The 14,899-nt window shown below is 44.7% G+C and overlaps 1 protein-coding gene across 3 annotated transcripts in view; it reads right to left on the minus strand.

Annotated features, from left to right (window-relative positions):
- Positions 1-14,899, minus strand: part of Sema1a (semaphorin 1a) — a 282,084-nt gene that overhangs the window by 210,901 nt on the left and 56,284 nt on the right. For all 3 annotated transcript variants that reach the window (XM_077419775.1, XM_077419774.1, XM_077419773.1), the window contains exon 2: positions 9,258-10,617. In XM_077419775.1, the coding sequence (XP_077275901.1) occupies positions 9,258-9,393 (136 nt within the window). In that variant the 5' untranslated portion in view covers positions 9,394-10,617. The remainder of the gene's footprint in view (positions 1-9,257; positions 10,618-14,899) is intronic.

The following is a 14,899-nucleotide window of genomic DNA, read 5'->3' on the forward strand; positions in this document are numbered from 1 at the left end:
CTCGTGCCTGGCGACCCTTCGCCTGCTCCGTCTACCCCGGCCACCCACTTTGCTTTCCGTCCCAAATTGATTGGACTGCGAATCGGCCGGCTTGAATTATTCATACTTTGCCCGGCGATAAACCAATTTCTGCGCCGGCCAAATCGAGGAAGAAAAGATCGGACCGCCACGCGAGCGACGAAACGGAGGAAGACGACTCCTCGAGGTGCGTAATACGCCTCGAAAAAGAGACTCTGCGAAGGGTCGAACACAAACGAAAAAGATGAACAACAAGAGACAAGGACACGGATGTGACGACTGGGAGGTCAATTAACTTTACCGAAGAGATCATCGAACGAGCTGCGACGCCGTTTAATTTCATCATCCGATCCAATGACGCGGAAGATACGCCCGAGAAAGAAAATAGACGACTTCGCGCGACGCTAACGGCTTTATCGACGAGTTAAAGCGCGAGAGGAAGCGAATGATCATCTTTCTTGCCCTCCTCACACATCTCCCGTGTCTAGCTGCGACACTCTCTGTCTCTTTCTCTCTTACACTGTGACGTGATATTTTAATCTGTAGGTTAAGGACACGTGAACCGTCGCGTCGTCTGCCTTAGAAAGACGCGGCTCGATGTTGGCGCCGTTAAGGAAAGAGGCGCAAAGTGTGTGTATGTGTATGTGTGTCGTTAATCTATTTGTGGAGAACGCGTCAAATTTCAAAGGTAAGATTAAACTATGCGAAAATTTTCAAACTGCTGTGATTCTCCCTAAGGCAAGCGTACGAAGAACGCGACTGAATGACTCAAAATCGAAACGTGATCAATTTAAAGCGAAAAAAAATGTTTGCGCAAACATTAATAATGATAAGGCTGACTGGTTATTTCCTACGAGAGTAACTAGCCTAAGTTACGGCGACTCGACCGACAGAAATACGAGGGCTGTATATCGAAGATTTTCCTGTCATTTTTATCGTTATGGACACCGATTTACAACGATTTCTGTCCGCTACCTCGCCAGGGCGAGTCAACACCCGCGATAAGAGGACACTTTCAGCAATACCCTGACGAAGGAACCACTCAGGCCGCCGCTTTTGACCTTTTGCTTCCCTGGATCGGGCACGGAGCGGAGGGAATCTTCTCGACAAAAGATTTATGAACCCCTCGGCAATGGCAGCACGCTACTTATTCCACCACAGAGTGCGCACTCGAGGTGCACAAAAAAATGCGGGAGCGGTGTGTACACGCGAGCGATCTTCAAAGAGAGAGATCTCAAAAAAGCAGCGCCCCTTTCGTCTCTCGCATCGAATCAATCATTTCCAGCACCGCGAAGTGTGTCCACCAACTGCCGGTCGGTAATTTACATCGTAATCAATTGTCGTCACCTTAGAATTTCAAGTAGATAAAAAGAGGAGACTTATATTCAAGACAATTTCGATAACAGTAACAACACTGAATTGTATATTTAACCTTAAAGAACACAAGAGGGGTAATATGTTACCCCAACGCGACATTCAAATTACGCCCCTGACTTAGGGGCCCAAAAGACGACCAAATTGTTTTTCAAAATTTGTTTTTCTGTTTTTTTTTACTACCAGAAACTGATAATACTATCATCTTTCCTATTAAAGAGCAAACAAAAGTATCTATTGCAAAGTTTTCTAACAACAAACAGAAACATTATACACGCGGTACAAGCTTGGGCTTTCACGTATGAGAAAATTCACATGTGTTCTCTAGGGTTAATGATTGTATATTTAGAATTAAAATTAAACTGTATCACACGATAAGAATTTAATCTTGTACCTTTACTAATTTTAGAATAGCATCGAATAAATCTAACAATAAGTCTAAAAATTGCTTTAAATAATCTATATAAATAATGTCATTATCCACATTACTTAGTTTCAGTCGCGATTCTAATTATTCTGATCCAACAATACCGCTCCAGACGAACTGGTAAAAACGGCGATAAGAACGTATTATTAACGCAACAAACGCTATCGATGTTTAACGACAACTTTAGCAAGTGTGCTGTCGTCCCATCGATCTACTTGTTTGCCGCGAGGTCAGCGACACCGAGACACTACAGCGATCAGTTATCCCCCGTGGGAGCTCGTCGAAAAAGTTTCTCTTTTTTCCACAACGACGTAACGGACGGCCACGCGGCCGCTACGTTGTCGTAACAAATGGCCTTTTTCTTAAGCAACGTAAATTTTATCAGTGCACCCTCTCGTCAAGTACGAGGAGTCCACCACGTCTGTAAAGAATAAGAGAGAGGGAAGGGGGGAGAAAGAGAAAAAGAGAAAGGGAGGGATAAGACCCCATGCATGTTACCGCATATCTCGCCCACGCTCTCATTCCGCGATCAAAGTCAATTGACACAATTCCCAGCAATTTTAGCCAGTGGTTAGGCCGAGGTCAGGTTATACGTGCCGCGGCGCATACACAGTACGCTGAAACTAATCATAATGTATCTTCGTCGGTCGACGAGGGGCACCGCGGGAGGAGAACCGCCGCCGTGATTGGTCCGTTGCGGTATTCCTCGCTACCAGATAAAGTTACCGTAATATGGATTAACTGCCCGCCATAGCCCATATTCCGATCCGGCACTCACGCTCCGGCTCACGATGTAGTAATGAACTCGTAACGGCCGCTGTTATCAGCCGCGCCGCTGCTCGAGTGTCTTTTAATGACGATTCACGTGAACGCGTAATCGATATATCGTGCGATATACGCGAGAGGCGCAAAGCGCAGAACGCGCGCGCGAGCGCGGGCGTTGCGGTGTCTGATTTATCGTTCGAATTTAATTACACGACAGACGATCCGCTTGGCGGTTTTTTGATCCCGCCCTCGTAATCGGCACATTGAAATACTAGTATAAAGTGCCGGTTCGTATAAATTTCCAAAGCAGATGCGAATATGTCCTATCCTGCGACATGTGCGTATATCGAATATATATTATATTTCTAGACATCGCGCACTTAATATGATACATGTACCATTATTTGTAGCAATTTATTATCGCGTCATATCTATATCTCCGCCTGACAGAATTTTGCGTTGTCGTTGACACTCGCGCACGCATAAATTTTCTAACGCGAGGAAAGCATTGGCAAGTCGCGTATTTTCGACACACACGGCCATTTAAAAAATTGTTGCGCGATTGCCAAGTCCCGCTCGTTGAAATTTACGGCGAATTCGGTTCCGATGTCTCGCCACGTTATCGATCGGCGCGACTTTCGGAATACTAAAGGGGTGCGCGCGGTTCCAGCCCAGTGATCTCCCTTTATCCGTAATACACCGGCGCGCCGAGGTCGCTGCTTTCGGGCGGCTGCTGCTACTGCTGCTGTGTGTGCTGCTGCATGGCGGCATGGCGTACGGTTTCGAATTTTTAGCTCGTGCAGCTCACGAATTATTTTCCACGAAAATTGCGTGTATGTAGCCAGCGGTATGGAGCCCCCGCCGCCGGTTTGATTTACGGCGATCAAAAAACGAGCAGATATTTTTACATTTTAACGAACAACGCCGATTGATCGTGAAGCGAGAGCGCGAGCGATTCTCCGGATTTGGTAGCCGACGCGACTTATCAGTCACTATACGGTAAAAAAAAGTGCAACAAGTATCTCTATAGAAACCCATGCTATGTAAAAGTAAAATCTTTAGAGAGAGAAAAAAAACGTTGGTTGATCCCGACAGTTTTGTCGCGTTGAACTCTGACCAACGGTTCGATAATAATTTACATTTGTACATCGAACGCTGCGGAATAATCATAAAGAGGATTTCATCAGCACGCAATTGGCTAACCGGTTATTAGCTCTCTTTGAACACGTCACGACTGATAGAAACGTGCGTCATTCACGTTGTATTATAAACCTAATCGTGGAAAATGTTTGCTTGATAGAAGCATCGCGGGTTGGCAAGATAGTTAATCGAGTGTTACTTCATTTCGTTTGAAACTCTATCGATTCGCTGAATTGAATCGATTTCGCTTATTTCGCAAAAACGCGTCGAGAGAAATACAAATTAATCGAAAAATAATAAAATAATTATTCGAAGCGCGTGTACGGAAATACGTGAATTGTAAGAAAATTGCCGAAAGAAAGAAAAGACAACGAAGATGTAACGTCGTGTAATCACGTGAATTAATGCAATACCGCATGAATGACGCTGGAGAATCAACTACCATTGTATCGATCCATAATAATGCAGTCTCTATCGTTATCGGAAGTCTCGTCGATTTGTCCGGCTGTCAATAGGAAATTACAACTGAGCGTCACGTAAATATTTATAGATCGTATATCGTGGATAACGCGCATTAATGCAAAGGCATCGCCATTCGCTAAAGCGCAAAGATCATAAAGAGGATTTAATCGAAGCGTATAATTGGTTAATCGGTTATTACCGCGGTTAGCTTTTTAAACGTCACGGTTGGTAACAAGCGTGGTGGCGAATCGGCCGCGGCTATGAGGTACAATAAACACCCCGCCCGTGAAAAACGCCGCGCGTTATGTGTAGGGCTTCGTAATGTCATATAACAGCGATGCACTGTTGATTGCAGTTCCGGTTTCGCAGATACGATTTTGCCCGTTGTAGAATTAGCAGAAATTCTGGCTCAGCGAGTAAAACGATATCGCCGTCGCAGAGGCAGCGGCAGCGGCAGCGCATTAATGACACGTGCTTCGCGTATATAATTTCAATAGCCGATGTGGTATACATCACGGCCGGGCGACGCACTCTATATCTCGATGCACACGTACGAGCGACTCGACGGCTAATGCCTCCGGCCTCGCCAAACGAAATCCGTCACGACGGTAATGAGCTTGCGCTGCCCGATGTCGATGCGGATAAACAGAGAGCGACGTTTATTCGACGTCGACCAAGATAAAGTTTCCCCATAACCGCGAACGGAGATGTACATAATGTTTACATAGAATGCTCATATAGATCGTCGATCCGGCAAGAAGACGGAAGAAAAAGATTAAATAGAAATTTCTTTTAAATATGCTTTCCTAAAGATACTCTCTCTGTGTACCGTCGAAAATTTCAAATTAACAGTTGTACGTTATCACTTTTCGTAATATTCAAAATAAGCTTGTGCTACTTGATCTCGGTGCATAAAGAGATAGACAAAAAGGAACATTTATACGACGACCGAGATAAAATTCCCTTATATACATAATGGAGAAATGTTTACATGTATTATCGCTGTAGTATAAAATCCCAAAAGGATTTTAAAATTGAAATTTAAAAAGAATATTCTTTGCATACATTAATATCATCGAAATTAATAGCCTTGCTAATTAAATTATTATAATTTGTTACTTTACAAAATATCCGTGACTCTACGAAAAATGGTTCATTTAGGAATAAGACGCATTACAGGATAGATTGCGAAAGAGCGCAACGACACACACGGGGGAAAGCTAACGTTTCGAGCAATACGGCTTGTGCCCAAAACGTGATCAACGAGCGAACATAATTCGTAGAACCTCAGACTAATGGCCATCTGTTCCCGCGGTTCAAGTAATTACAGCAGTAAAGCGCGTTTCTTAATTCCGGCGATTAATCCACATTTCACGCGGTACATTCGGAATGATTTAAGAAATTTAAGACACGATGAGACCGACTGTGCGATAATAACGCGCGTGAAATGTAACGTTTAATTTGCCTCGAGCGCACGGGGCACGCACCCACCACGGTATTAGACGAAGAGAGCGGCGATGTTGAGAATGATAACTAATTCACGCCACGTAATCTGGAAGAAAAACACTATTCCCGTTATACGCCACGTCGTAACCGGTGCACATTGAATAATGCGCGCGTTATACGCGCCGAGACCCGAGACTGCACATTTTGCGAGAAGTGCGCGTCACCTTTCGCGCGGCGAACTCTCGAAAAACGTGTCATTTACGTTTTCGGATCGTCAAAACTCGACTTACGGCTCTCCCGAGATCAACGGTTGCGGCAGCGTTTATGCTATCAAATTTCGTCGAACAAATTGTAAAATAAAGTGACACGCGTTACAATTCCAACATAAATTACAGATGTTTGCATTAAAAAATCTATTAATACATTAGGTACGTTGAGAAACACGCCACCGTTGCTCATGTTGCAAACACTTTGGAAAGAAAAATTTTTATCTTCAAAGCCCAGCGGGAATAGATATGCAGGTTTCCAACTTTGGCCATCTGGGTACAAAGTTCCGTCGCTTTTCCAGAGTTGAGAGTTGAAAATTCGCTATCACTATTGAATGCCATGAATAAAACCCTATTTACGTCTAAGTTTCTAGTCGCGCGGTTAGAGTGAAATTTATTCATTAATAAGACCCCCTCCCCTCAGTTTTCAATAAAATTCGAGTCAGCTCTTTTTCCTCTCCTAGAGTTTCCTCTATTTTTCCGAATGCCGCTTCGTTTCTTTTATCTCGCCTTAGGGATTAATCGGGGAAGGAAACGTTGACCCAGCGCGGACTTCAAAGGAGATACTTATTTGTGCGAGAAAGCGTTAATGGCGCGCCTCCCGCTCTTTCGGCCCCCTAAATGAAGCGCGGAAAATAGAGTTCTAAACAGAGTTCAGGGTTCTCTCGCGGACTATCATTCAAACCGTTCGGCTCACTCGCGCCGCTCGCGGTATAACGTCAGAGTACACCGACGAAGCATGTGTCTGCGCTATGGAGCGGCGCAGCCACTTCGGAGCAATTTATTTCGTTCCTTCCCCGCGTCGAGATATCGTACCGTCGCGTCGCGGAAAGAGTGATGGATGTTGGGGCGTCGTTTCTACGCAGGAACGTACGAAACACGCGGAGGCGCCGTTAAGGTCGAGTGCTTCGGATGTAGGACACTTTATACAGTAGCACCCCTCCCCCTTCCCTCCTCGACGTCCTTCTCCGCCCTCGCCACACTTTGGGGGTTCCGGATTCTCAATAACGCGCACCAATTTACCATCGACACGGCATGTCCGTTTGAATTAGTTGCGCGCGCGAGGGGTACAACGCGAAAGTCAACAAAAGCGCCGTCGCTCTGAAGGACCACGAAAAGAAACGATCCCCCAAGGGGATCGCGATGAAAGAGCTTTTTAGAAACTACGCTACTATAACATGAAATTAACGAGAAGCTGGCCTCAATTTCATACGCAGTCTAGTTACCGAACCTCGTAATTTCGGTAAACAGGAAGAAGTTTATAACATAACGCATATACTCTTGTTTATCTTCCACGAGAGAAACTGATGTTAATAATCTCTATTATATCACTAAAGCGAATATCGCATAGAAGTTAATAAAAGCAATTTTGACAAGAAACGAGATTAAAACTATTTTTGCAGAAACGAGATATAAACGAGAATAACTTTTTTAAAATTTGTGTGTAGATATATAAATATTTCTTTATATAGATTTCTTTAATATACATTTAAACAATCACCGCTTTAGTCATTGTTTATTCTATTATAATCTTTAATATACTCTAATTTCAGAGGTGACAAATAATAAGTGAAACTGGACCGATATGATTCTCAATTATGTAGAGAGAAAGTGCTATTTTCGGTCGGGCTGAATCTTGATGGAAGCTTAATAATAATGTTTTTGTGTGTGAATTTTGTATACCTTTTCCAACTTAGCAAACTGCGCGCTATATTTGTCGGTCTTGAAACGCAGTTCTCCGTTGAAACAGTAAATCCACATACTTTAAATCGATTAATCGATTTAACTTTTAATGTTTTAATAAGTATTTTATTTAAATTACTGTAAAGAATTTATTACCTCAGAAAAATGTTTGAAAATTTATTACCTCAGTCAGGGTTCAAACCTAGACCTGGAAATTCTTTACAGTAAATTTAAAAAGAAGAGGCTCAGTATATCGAATGTTAAATCAATTCTATTCTTTTCTGTTAAATTCTAGACCAACAAAGTTGGAAAAGATATACAAAATTCATATATACAAATTAATTTGGCTACCAAGATCCAGCCCGGCCGAAGATAGCACTTCTCCGTACTTAATTGATTCTCCGCGTTGTTATTCCATATTAAAAGTGCGCGATGTTCGGTTTGATCATCTATTCTTATCGTGACATTTTAAATACGTAGGTATATCGTAATTGCGCCAGTGTATACGAATATTATATCGAAATACTCGCGCGCCAAGAACACACGGCTACGGCCATAAAATCAAACTCGGATAACTCCGGGGAAAGATTTTTTCTCGTTTAGCCGCACTAATAATTTTATTCCACAAAAACGCCTAGTATTTAAATATTCAATATTCATGTATTCGATGTGAAAACGTTCGCCCGGCTTCAGGTGTAGAACATCACGAATATGTGAAAAATTGCCGCGGGCTACATGAATAACGCGGGAGTGAAGTCTCCCACCCTTACGCGAAAGGGAGATAATTACTAGATTCCAAAAATCAGCTGTAAGAATTTGAATAAAACAAAAGTCTGTCGCGCAACGGCGGGGTGACGCGTTGAAATTTCAGACTCGCCCCCCTAAGTTCCCCCGTGCTTGTGATACGACCAAAACGGTTAGCGAAATGGAACGCAGCCGCGCGAGTACCAGCCTTAAACGATTCGACCGACAATCGATATCTTTTTTACTCCTTTTTTCCATACAGGTCAGCGGAAAGTCCGGTTATGCGGTTGATTAAAATCCGGATTAACAATCGACTCAGAATGAAACAACCCTCTCTCCGGCAAGAGAGAATCCGCCCGCGAGTGGGAGAAGGTGCATGACCCGACCACTCGCTACAACCCCACCATCATTACGTCCAACCCGTAGGCGAATCTCTCGGCCTCCGAGAATATGCGACTTTGAACTTCGCAAAAGAACTTTTAACCCTCGGGTGGCTGTTACTGCGTGATCTACAAGGCGCTCGATATCATCAATATTCGAACAATGATTAGCCGCGAATAACCGATACAAGGTCGAGAATGAAAGCAATAACGGCGTAAGCTCCCAAGCGTCACCACTTGTTTTATATCGCTTTCTTTCCCGCAGGAATATTGACTTCTTGACCATTTCGCAGTATTAATTCCAGAAATAATCCGCTTGTTAATTCACATCCAAGATTTATTCACCGTTGGAGATTCAAGTAACACCATCCCATTCCAAATTAACTTCAAAGCTAGAACTGCACTCGCGCTAAGAAATTTCTCCATTCACAATGTAACCCACACTGGCTCGTATCACAAACACGAAGTAACGAATAAAGAAGGGCGGACGGGGGAATTGAGAGATGTACACTATACGTCACTTGCGCGCACTAATCACGAGCGATCACTCACCTAGCTGGACGTACATCTTCGGCCTGACGTTCTCCTGCCAAGCGGCCAGGGCGAGAGTGACGGTCGCGATGACGCACCAGCAAGACAGCAATCCCGGTTGCATCCTGGGGGCAACGCGGAGGCCGACGCGCCTCATCTTCTCCACGCGATGATGTCGCAGCGGCGCGCGAAACGACGACGTGCCAGGGTTCGCGGTCTCCTCCGCGGGCACCGAGAATCACCGCGAACGGCACACGCGAGAACGAAACGAAACGAAACAAAACGGAACGAGATCCGGTAAGGGTCGCGGACGCGCACCGCGCACCGTACGCACGCACGTACCGTACCGTACCGTACCGTACGTGTCACCGTCACACTGCGCTCCGCGCAACAACGACAACGCCCGCGGTGCGCGCGAGTTACTTTCTCTTGTCGCGAGCACTCACTGCGCCGGGAAGCGCGCGGATGCCGCGGCGGCAGTCACGTGTGGCGGGACCATGTCGTTCCCCATTGCGGTCGTTGCATCCACGGTCGTCCACCGGCGGCCTGCCGCACGCATGTCTCACCGAGGACGGTCGACCGCCCCGCAGCGGCCAGGCGGCGGCACATTCACGTTCACGAAGGGGTACACGGAGCGGCGCGCGTTTGGCACGCGCGCCGGCGCACGGCGAGGTGGACGCGGGACCCAAGGGACCCCGAGAGTTCACCCAGCAACCGGCGGCACTCGCGTTCACGCGTTCAAGCGTCCACGCGCGAGCACCGTACGGAACACACGAGCGAGCACGACGTACGCCTACGACGTACCCGGAGAAACTACGATAGCGCGCGTATCAACCGTCCGCGCCCGCTGACGCTCGCCGTCACACTGATGTCGCGACAGGTGACGCGCACTCCCCACCAAGCGGCGCACTCCCCACCGAGCGCTGCGCTCCCCATCAAGCGGCGCGCTCTCCGCTACGCCGCTCCGCACTCCCGCGGGCGCAAGCGCGTAACGTTGTAACGCGCTTCGTCCCTCTCTCTCTCTCTCTCTCTCTCTCTCTCTCTCTCTCTCTCTCTCTCTCTCTCTCTCTCTCTCTCTCTCTCTCTCTCTCTGCTCCGAAAGCGTGTCTGTATGCGTGATTATGCGTAATCGGCGTACGCGTACGCGCGACGTGCACGCACGTGGATATGGACGCGTAGAGAACGAAGGAGAGATAGGGGCAGTGGATTTCTGGTGGGACAACCGAGCGAGCGATCGAGAGACGTGTGAGTCGGAGAGAGTGACACCGGGCAAGCGCCGATTTTCAACCCCACTACCCCCGCAGCGCGATCACGCCGTTGTCGTCTTCCACATCGGTGTTCCTCGTCGGTATCTCACCGTAGCCGCCACGGCGTCGCTAGTCTGGAACGAGAAAAAGAGAGATCGTTACTCGGGTCGGTTAGGGTGCTTCAATCCAACAACGTCCACTTCTTCTCGCGATACTTTTGCACTGTCTTATAGCGAATTCGGTTGAACGCACTAGTGCGCACTGATGCACATTAAAGCCGTCGTACACAAATTAACGTCAAGTGTATATTTAATATAAACGGGTTAAATATCACAAAATCCTCAATATTCTTTATTGTTCTATTTGGTAAAATATGTATTGGGTATTTTATCAGTTTTTTTCATTTTACTTTAAGATTAGAGATTACATCAGTATACAACGCGCGCGCGCGGCTTTAATATGTATAATACCAGTGCGCACTAGTGCATCCAACCGATATTCCAACCGAATTCGCTATTAGATATTTTTTACTTAATTCAAGACCAACGGTGTCACGTATTAAATTGTAATTTTCGAAGAAATAACTAGAAATTATAAACGTCGTTAAAAGGTCAAAAAAAAAAAATTTAATACGTTCTTTCAGTTATATTTGGAGAGAGAAGAATTTTATGAAACTTTACTAAAAACTTAATTACCGAGCTAATTGACATCGCGAGAGACGAGAAATCTGAATAAGATCACGATTAAAAAGATCAACTTTAAATTCTTCGAAGGGTGAAACTTATTGCGCGAAATCCCGTTTGGCGCTCTAAACAAAACGAATTTCGTGGTCCGAAATTTCAGGAAGCTCGAAAACCGCAAAGAGTCAGAGTAAACGAAGAAATCCGATTACGATTCGATTTCGCGTTAACGCACGCGCCTGGGAGTCCTGCGGGGGGCGCCCGGCCGCCCAAATAAGGTTTCATCACGCAGAAAGTCCTGGCTGGCTGCTGCGGCGGGATAACGAAATTATCCAAATACGACTGATTCGTCAGCGAATTTTATGAACGTATCCTGTATGCGCGGTGCGTAGCGACGCCGCCGACGTTGACACTGTTCATTAATTTGGCGAGCCAAGTGTACGTGGGAAAGGGAAGCGGCGCCGCGGGAGTAGACGAGCGTCGCGGGGTAGGAGGGATAGATATGTGTGTGCACCGAGACTCTAATTCCTACACCAATGATTGGACATGCCTGCACGAGGGAATTCGCCGGGTGTCCGCGACGTGTACACGCAATTTCGCGTGGATATGCGTGTCCGCGCGTACACGCATCGTTCGGCATTCTCGCTCCTTTAATCCTCGATCCGTCGAAACATGCGTGATACATTTGCGATATCACCTTTCCGTAAAATTTTTGAGAAAATTCAACAGAAACAATCCTCTCCTCCCTTTTTAAAGAAACTTTTGAACATTTCATACATCAACTTTTTATGTCTCAACCTTTAACTTTTCATATTTCAAGTATTTTTAATATGATTACTCCAACAATAATTTCTCGAAGTTAGATTAATAATTAAAACTGATATTTTTGGCTTATCTTATTAAACTAAAGCTAATAAGTATAACAAGGAAAAAACGCAAATATATGACTTGTACTTTTAAAGCTATACATTAAGATAGAGAATGAAGTACTCGTATAACGTATGTTAAATCCTCATATGAATTTTCATGGCGTAATATTCACGGCGGTCGTTTATTTCATAATTAGTACAACCTCCGAGTTGTACTAAATGGAGTTATTCGACCATACGTTGTTTCATTCGCTTGGAACGAGCAGCGACGCGGAAGAATAACGCGGGATGTGAGAGCTGCCAGTAAAATATTAATAAAAAAGAATCCGACTGTCATGAACGTTGCTATGGCGATATCTCAATTTTGCCGTGCGATCCAAAGAGCGCTTCTAATTGAAAAAACAATATATCGGTACACTTCATAGATTCTTCTTCGAAATATATATTTATGGTTACGGTTAGTGTCAATTTGAAAAAAAAATCTTTTTTATGCAAGCAAAGCTTTCATCCATATAGTTCGTTCAAAGTTCACGTCTGTATAAAATAAAATATAATGGAATATATACAGTGTGAGCCATCTAAAGCGATAAATGGCCATGCAAAAATGTATCGATATTTCATAGATTCTTCTTTGAAATATATATGGTTATGGTTAGTGTCAATTTGAAGGAAAAATCTTTTTTTTCCCCCATGCAAACAACGACGGTGCAAACTTCGACCGTGGTTCGTTCGACATTCACGTCCGTATGAAATGAAATATAATGGAATATATACAGTGTGAGCCATCTAAAGCGATAAGTGGCCATAACTAGAGAAGAAACGACACATAAAAGATACGTGTGCCGCAGTATCACCGTCAATCGTAGCGCATGTACGCGTTGCGCTTATGGAGCGATTTAAACTGGGCAATACGGCTTATATCATCGTATCTAACACCTACTTTAATCGAATAATGCCGTTACAACAAATAATATAACTTCGCGTTTACTCAAAATCTAAATTCTAAAACATAATAATTGATACGTGTGACAATTGTTTTACTTAAAATTTTCCATGTTTGAAATCAATTTACTGATATGTCGTTATTATAATAAAAATCATTATCATGTCATGCATATTAACATAATGCACAATACGTCTCTTTTTTTTTTAATTCTTTTAATTGACATTATTGACAACCAGAGAAGCTAGATGTTAACTGATTGCAGGCTCTTTGCGCCCATTACAAAGGGTTTAGTGAAAAGGATGTTTCAGCGAACCCTCGAAGTAGCATCGTAAGCGATGCCATAGACAGCGTTGCTAATGAAAATGAAGAAACGGAGATTGAATGCGTCACGACATGGAGGTGTCGCGCGAGCTCAAAATGGTACTCATCCATAAATGCGTTTCGCTTTACGAAACTCACTATTATATTTCAGTAGATCAGCGTGTCACTGAATTACACGAATATTAAAAAGGACCGTAGCTCGTTTTCCTGTGTCTATCATCACGAAGTGCCTTCTCTCTGTTCCTGTTTCTATTTAAAAGAGAGATATTCTAACAAGTTTCAGAAAAGATACATATACCAGGAGAAGATGCTTCGTGTCACGTAATTTATATTACTTGTTTTTAGAATCTGATCTTCAACGTTGATTAACGATGTTTAAATGTAATTTAACCTGTAACTATTAAATTTTCACTCTAAAAATTTAATTTGCGACTTCATTAATAAAATCAGGTTATTTAATACTAATTAAGAATGGAAACGTAATAAATCATGAGATTCTCAGATTACGCGCTCGCTAAGGAAAAGTGGATCTCCCACGTTTTGCCTCCTTTTTTCTGAGACATCTACTACAGTATGCAAGAGCGCGATCGAAAGGGATTTGCGAAGACGTTCATGGGGCAAGCGCGAGAGGATGGGCGCGGGAAGTTTCGGCGAGAAAAGGCGTAAAAACTCGACAAGATTCGGGAGTGGAGCTCTGCAAAATATACTCTCGCGAAATTGTCCCGCGGGAGTGACTTCGTCCGAGTCGATTTCGCACGCGTTTAACATCGCACGAACGACGATGGAAAAGTGCCGGCAGGCAGTGTTATCTGAGGGGCGCTACAAGAGACGAGGCAAAGGACGAGGGGGCAGTAGGGATCGATAACCGAACAACGGGGAAAATCCCGGTGGAAAACGCGCGGGAAGCGCGGGATACCGTTGCTGAGGGGGAGAAACAGAGATAGAGAAAAAGGAGAGGCGGAGAAAGAAGGGAGGGAGAGAGAAAGAGAACGAGAGAGAGAGAGAGAGAGAGAGAACAAAACTCGCATCTATCGGCGGACACGAAACAAAACTCGATTAAGTTCAAAGTTTGACTTCCGGGGTGCGTCGTAACGGGGTAGAGGGGAATGGTGTTCCGGATGAAATTAGTTACATCGCTTAAGACGGATTCTCGGACGCTATTGCCGTCACCGCAATGCATCCTCTTCTTTTTCTTCTATTCGCGGCCGGAGACCGGAGACACGTGGAATCTCGCGAGGAATCTTTCTCCGGGCAGCGCAAAAATGAACGTAGATAAAGGTATCCAGGAGTCTAACTAATCTCTCGCAAGGGCGGCGGTAGGAACGCGGTAAGGTCGGTAAAAAAAACACGGTTAACTACCGACGAGCAACGAGGAAAATTCCTGCGGATAGGACGAGTGAGGGTTCTGAAGAAGGGGGAAGAAGGAGGCAGCTCGTGCCTGTGGCGAGCTCTGCGCGAGCAAAGGGCTCGAAATAAAACTCAATTAAGTGCGGCCGAAGTTCACACAACTTCCGTCAAATCTTAAATAAAAAAAATTTTCTGGGTAAAAGTTAATTAGCCCACTTACGCTAGAGTATTTTTGCGCCGGGACGCATGGGAC

Source organism: Temnothorax americanus, unplaced genomic scaffold, assembly GCF_048541705.1.
Source record: "Temnothorax americanus isolate GAGA-0224 unplaced genomic scaffold, ASM4854170v1 Scaffold58, whole genome shotgun sequence".
In the NCBI taxonomy this organism is placed as follows: Eukaryota; Metazoa; Arthropoda; class Insecta; order Hymenoptera; family Formicidae; genus Temnothorax; species Temnothorax americanus.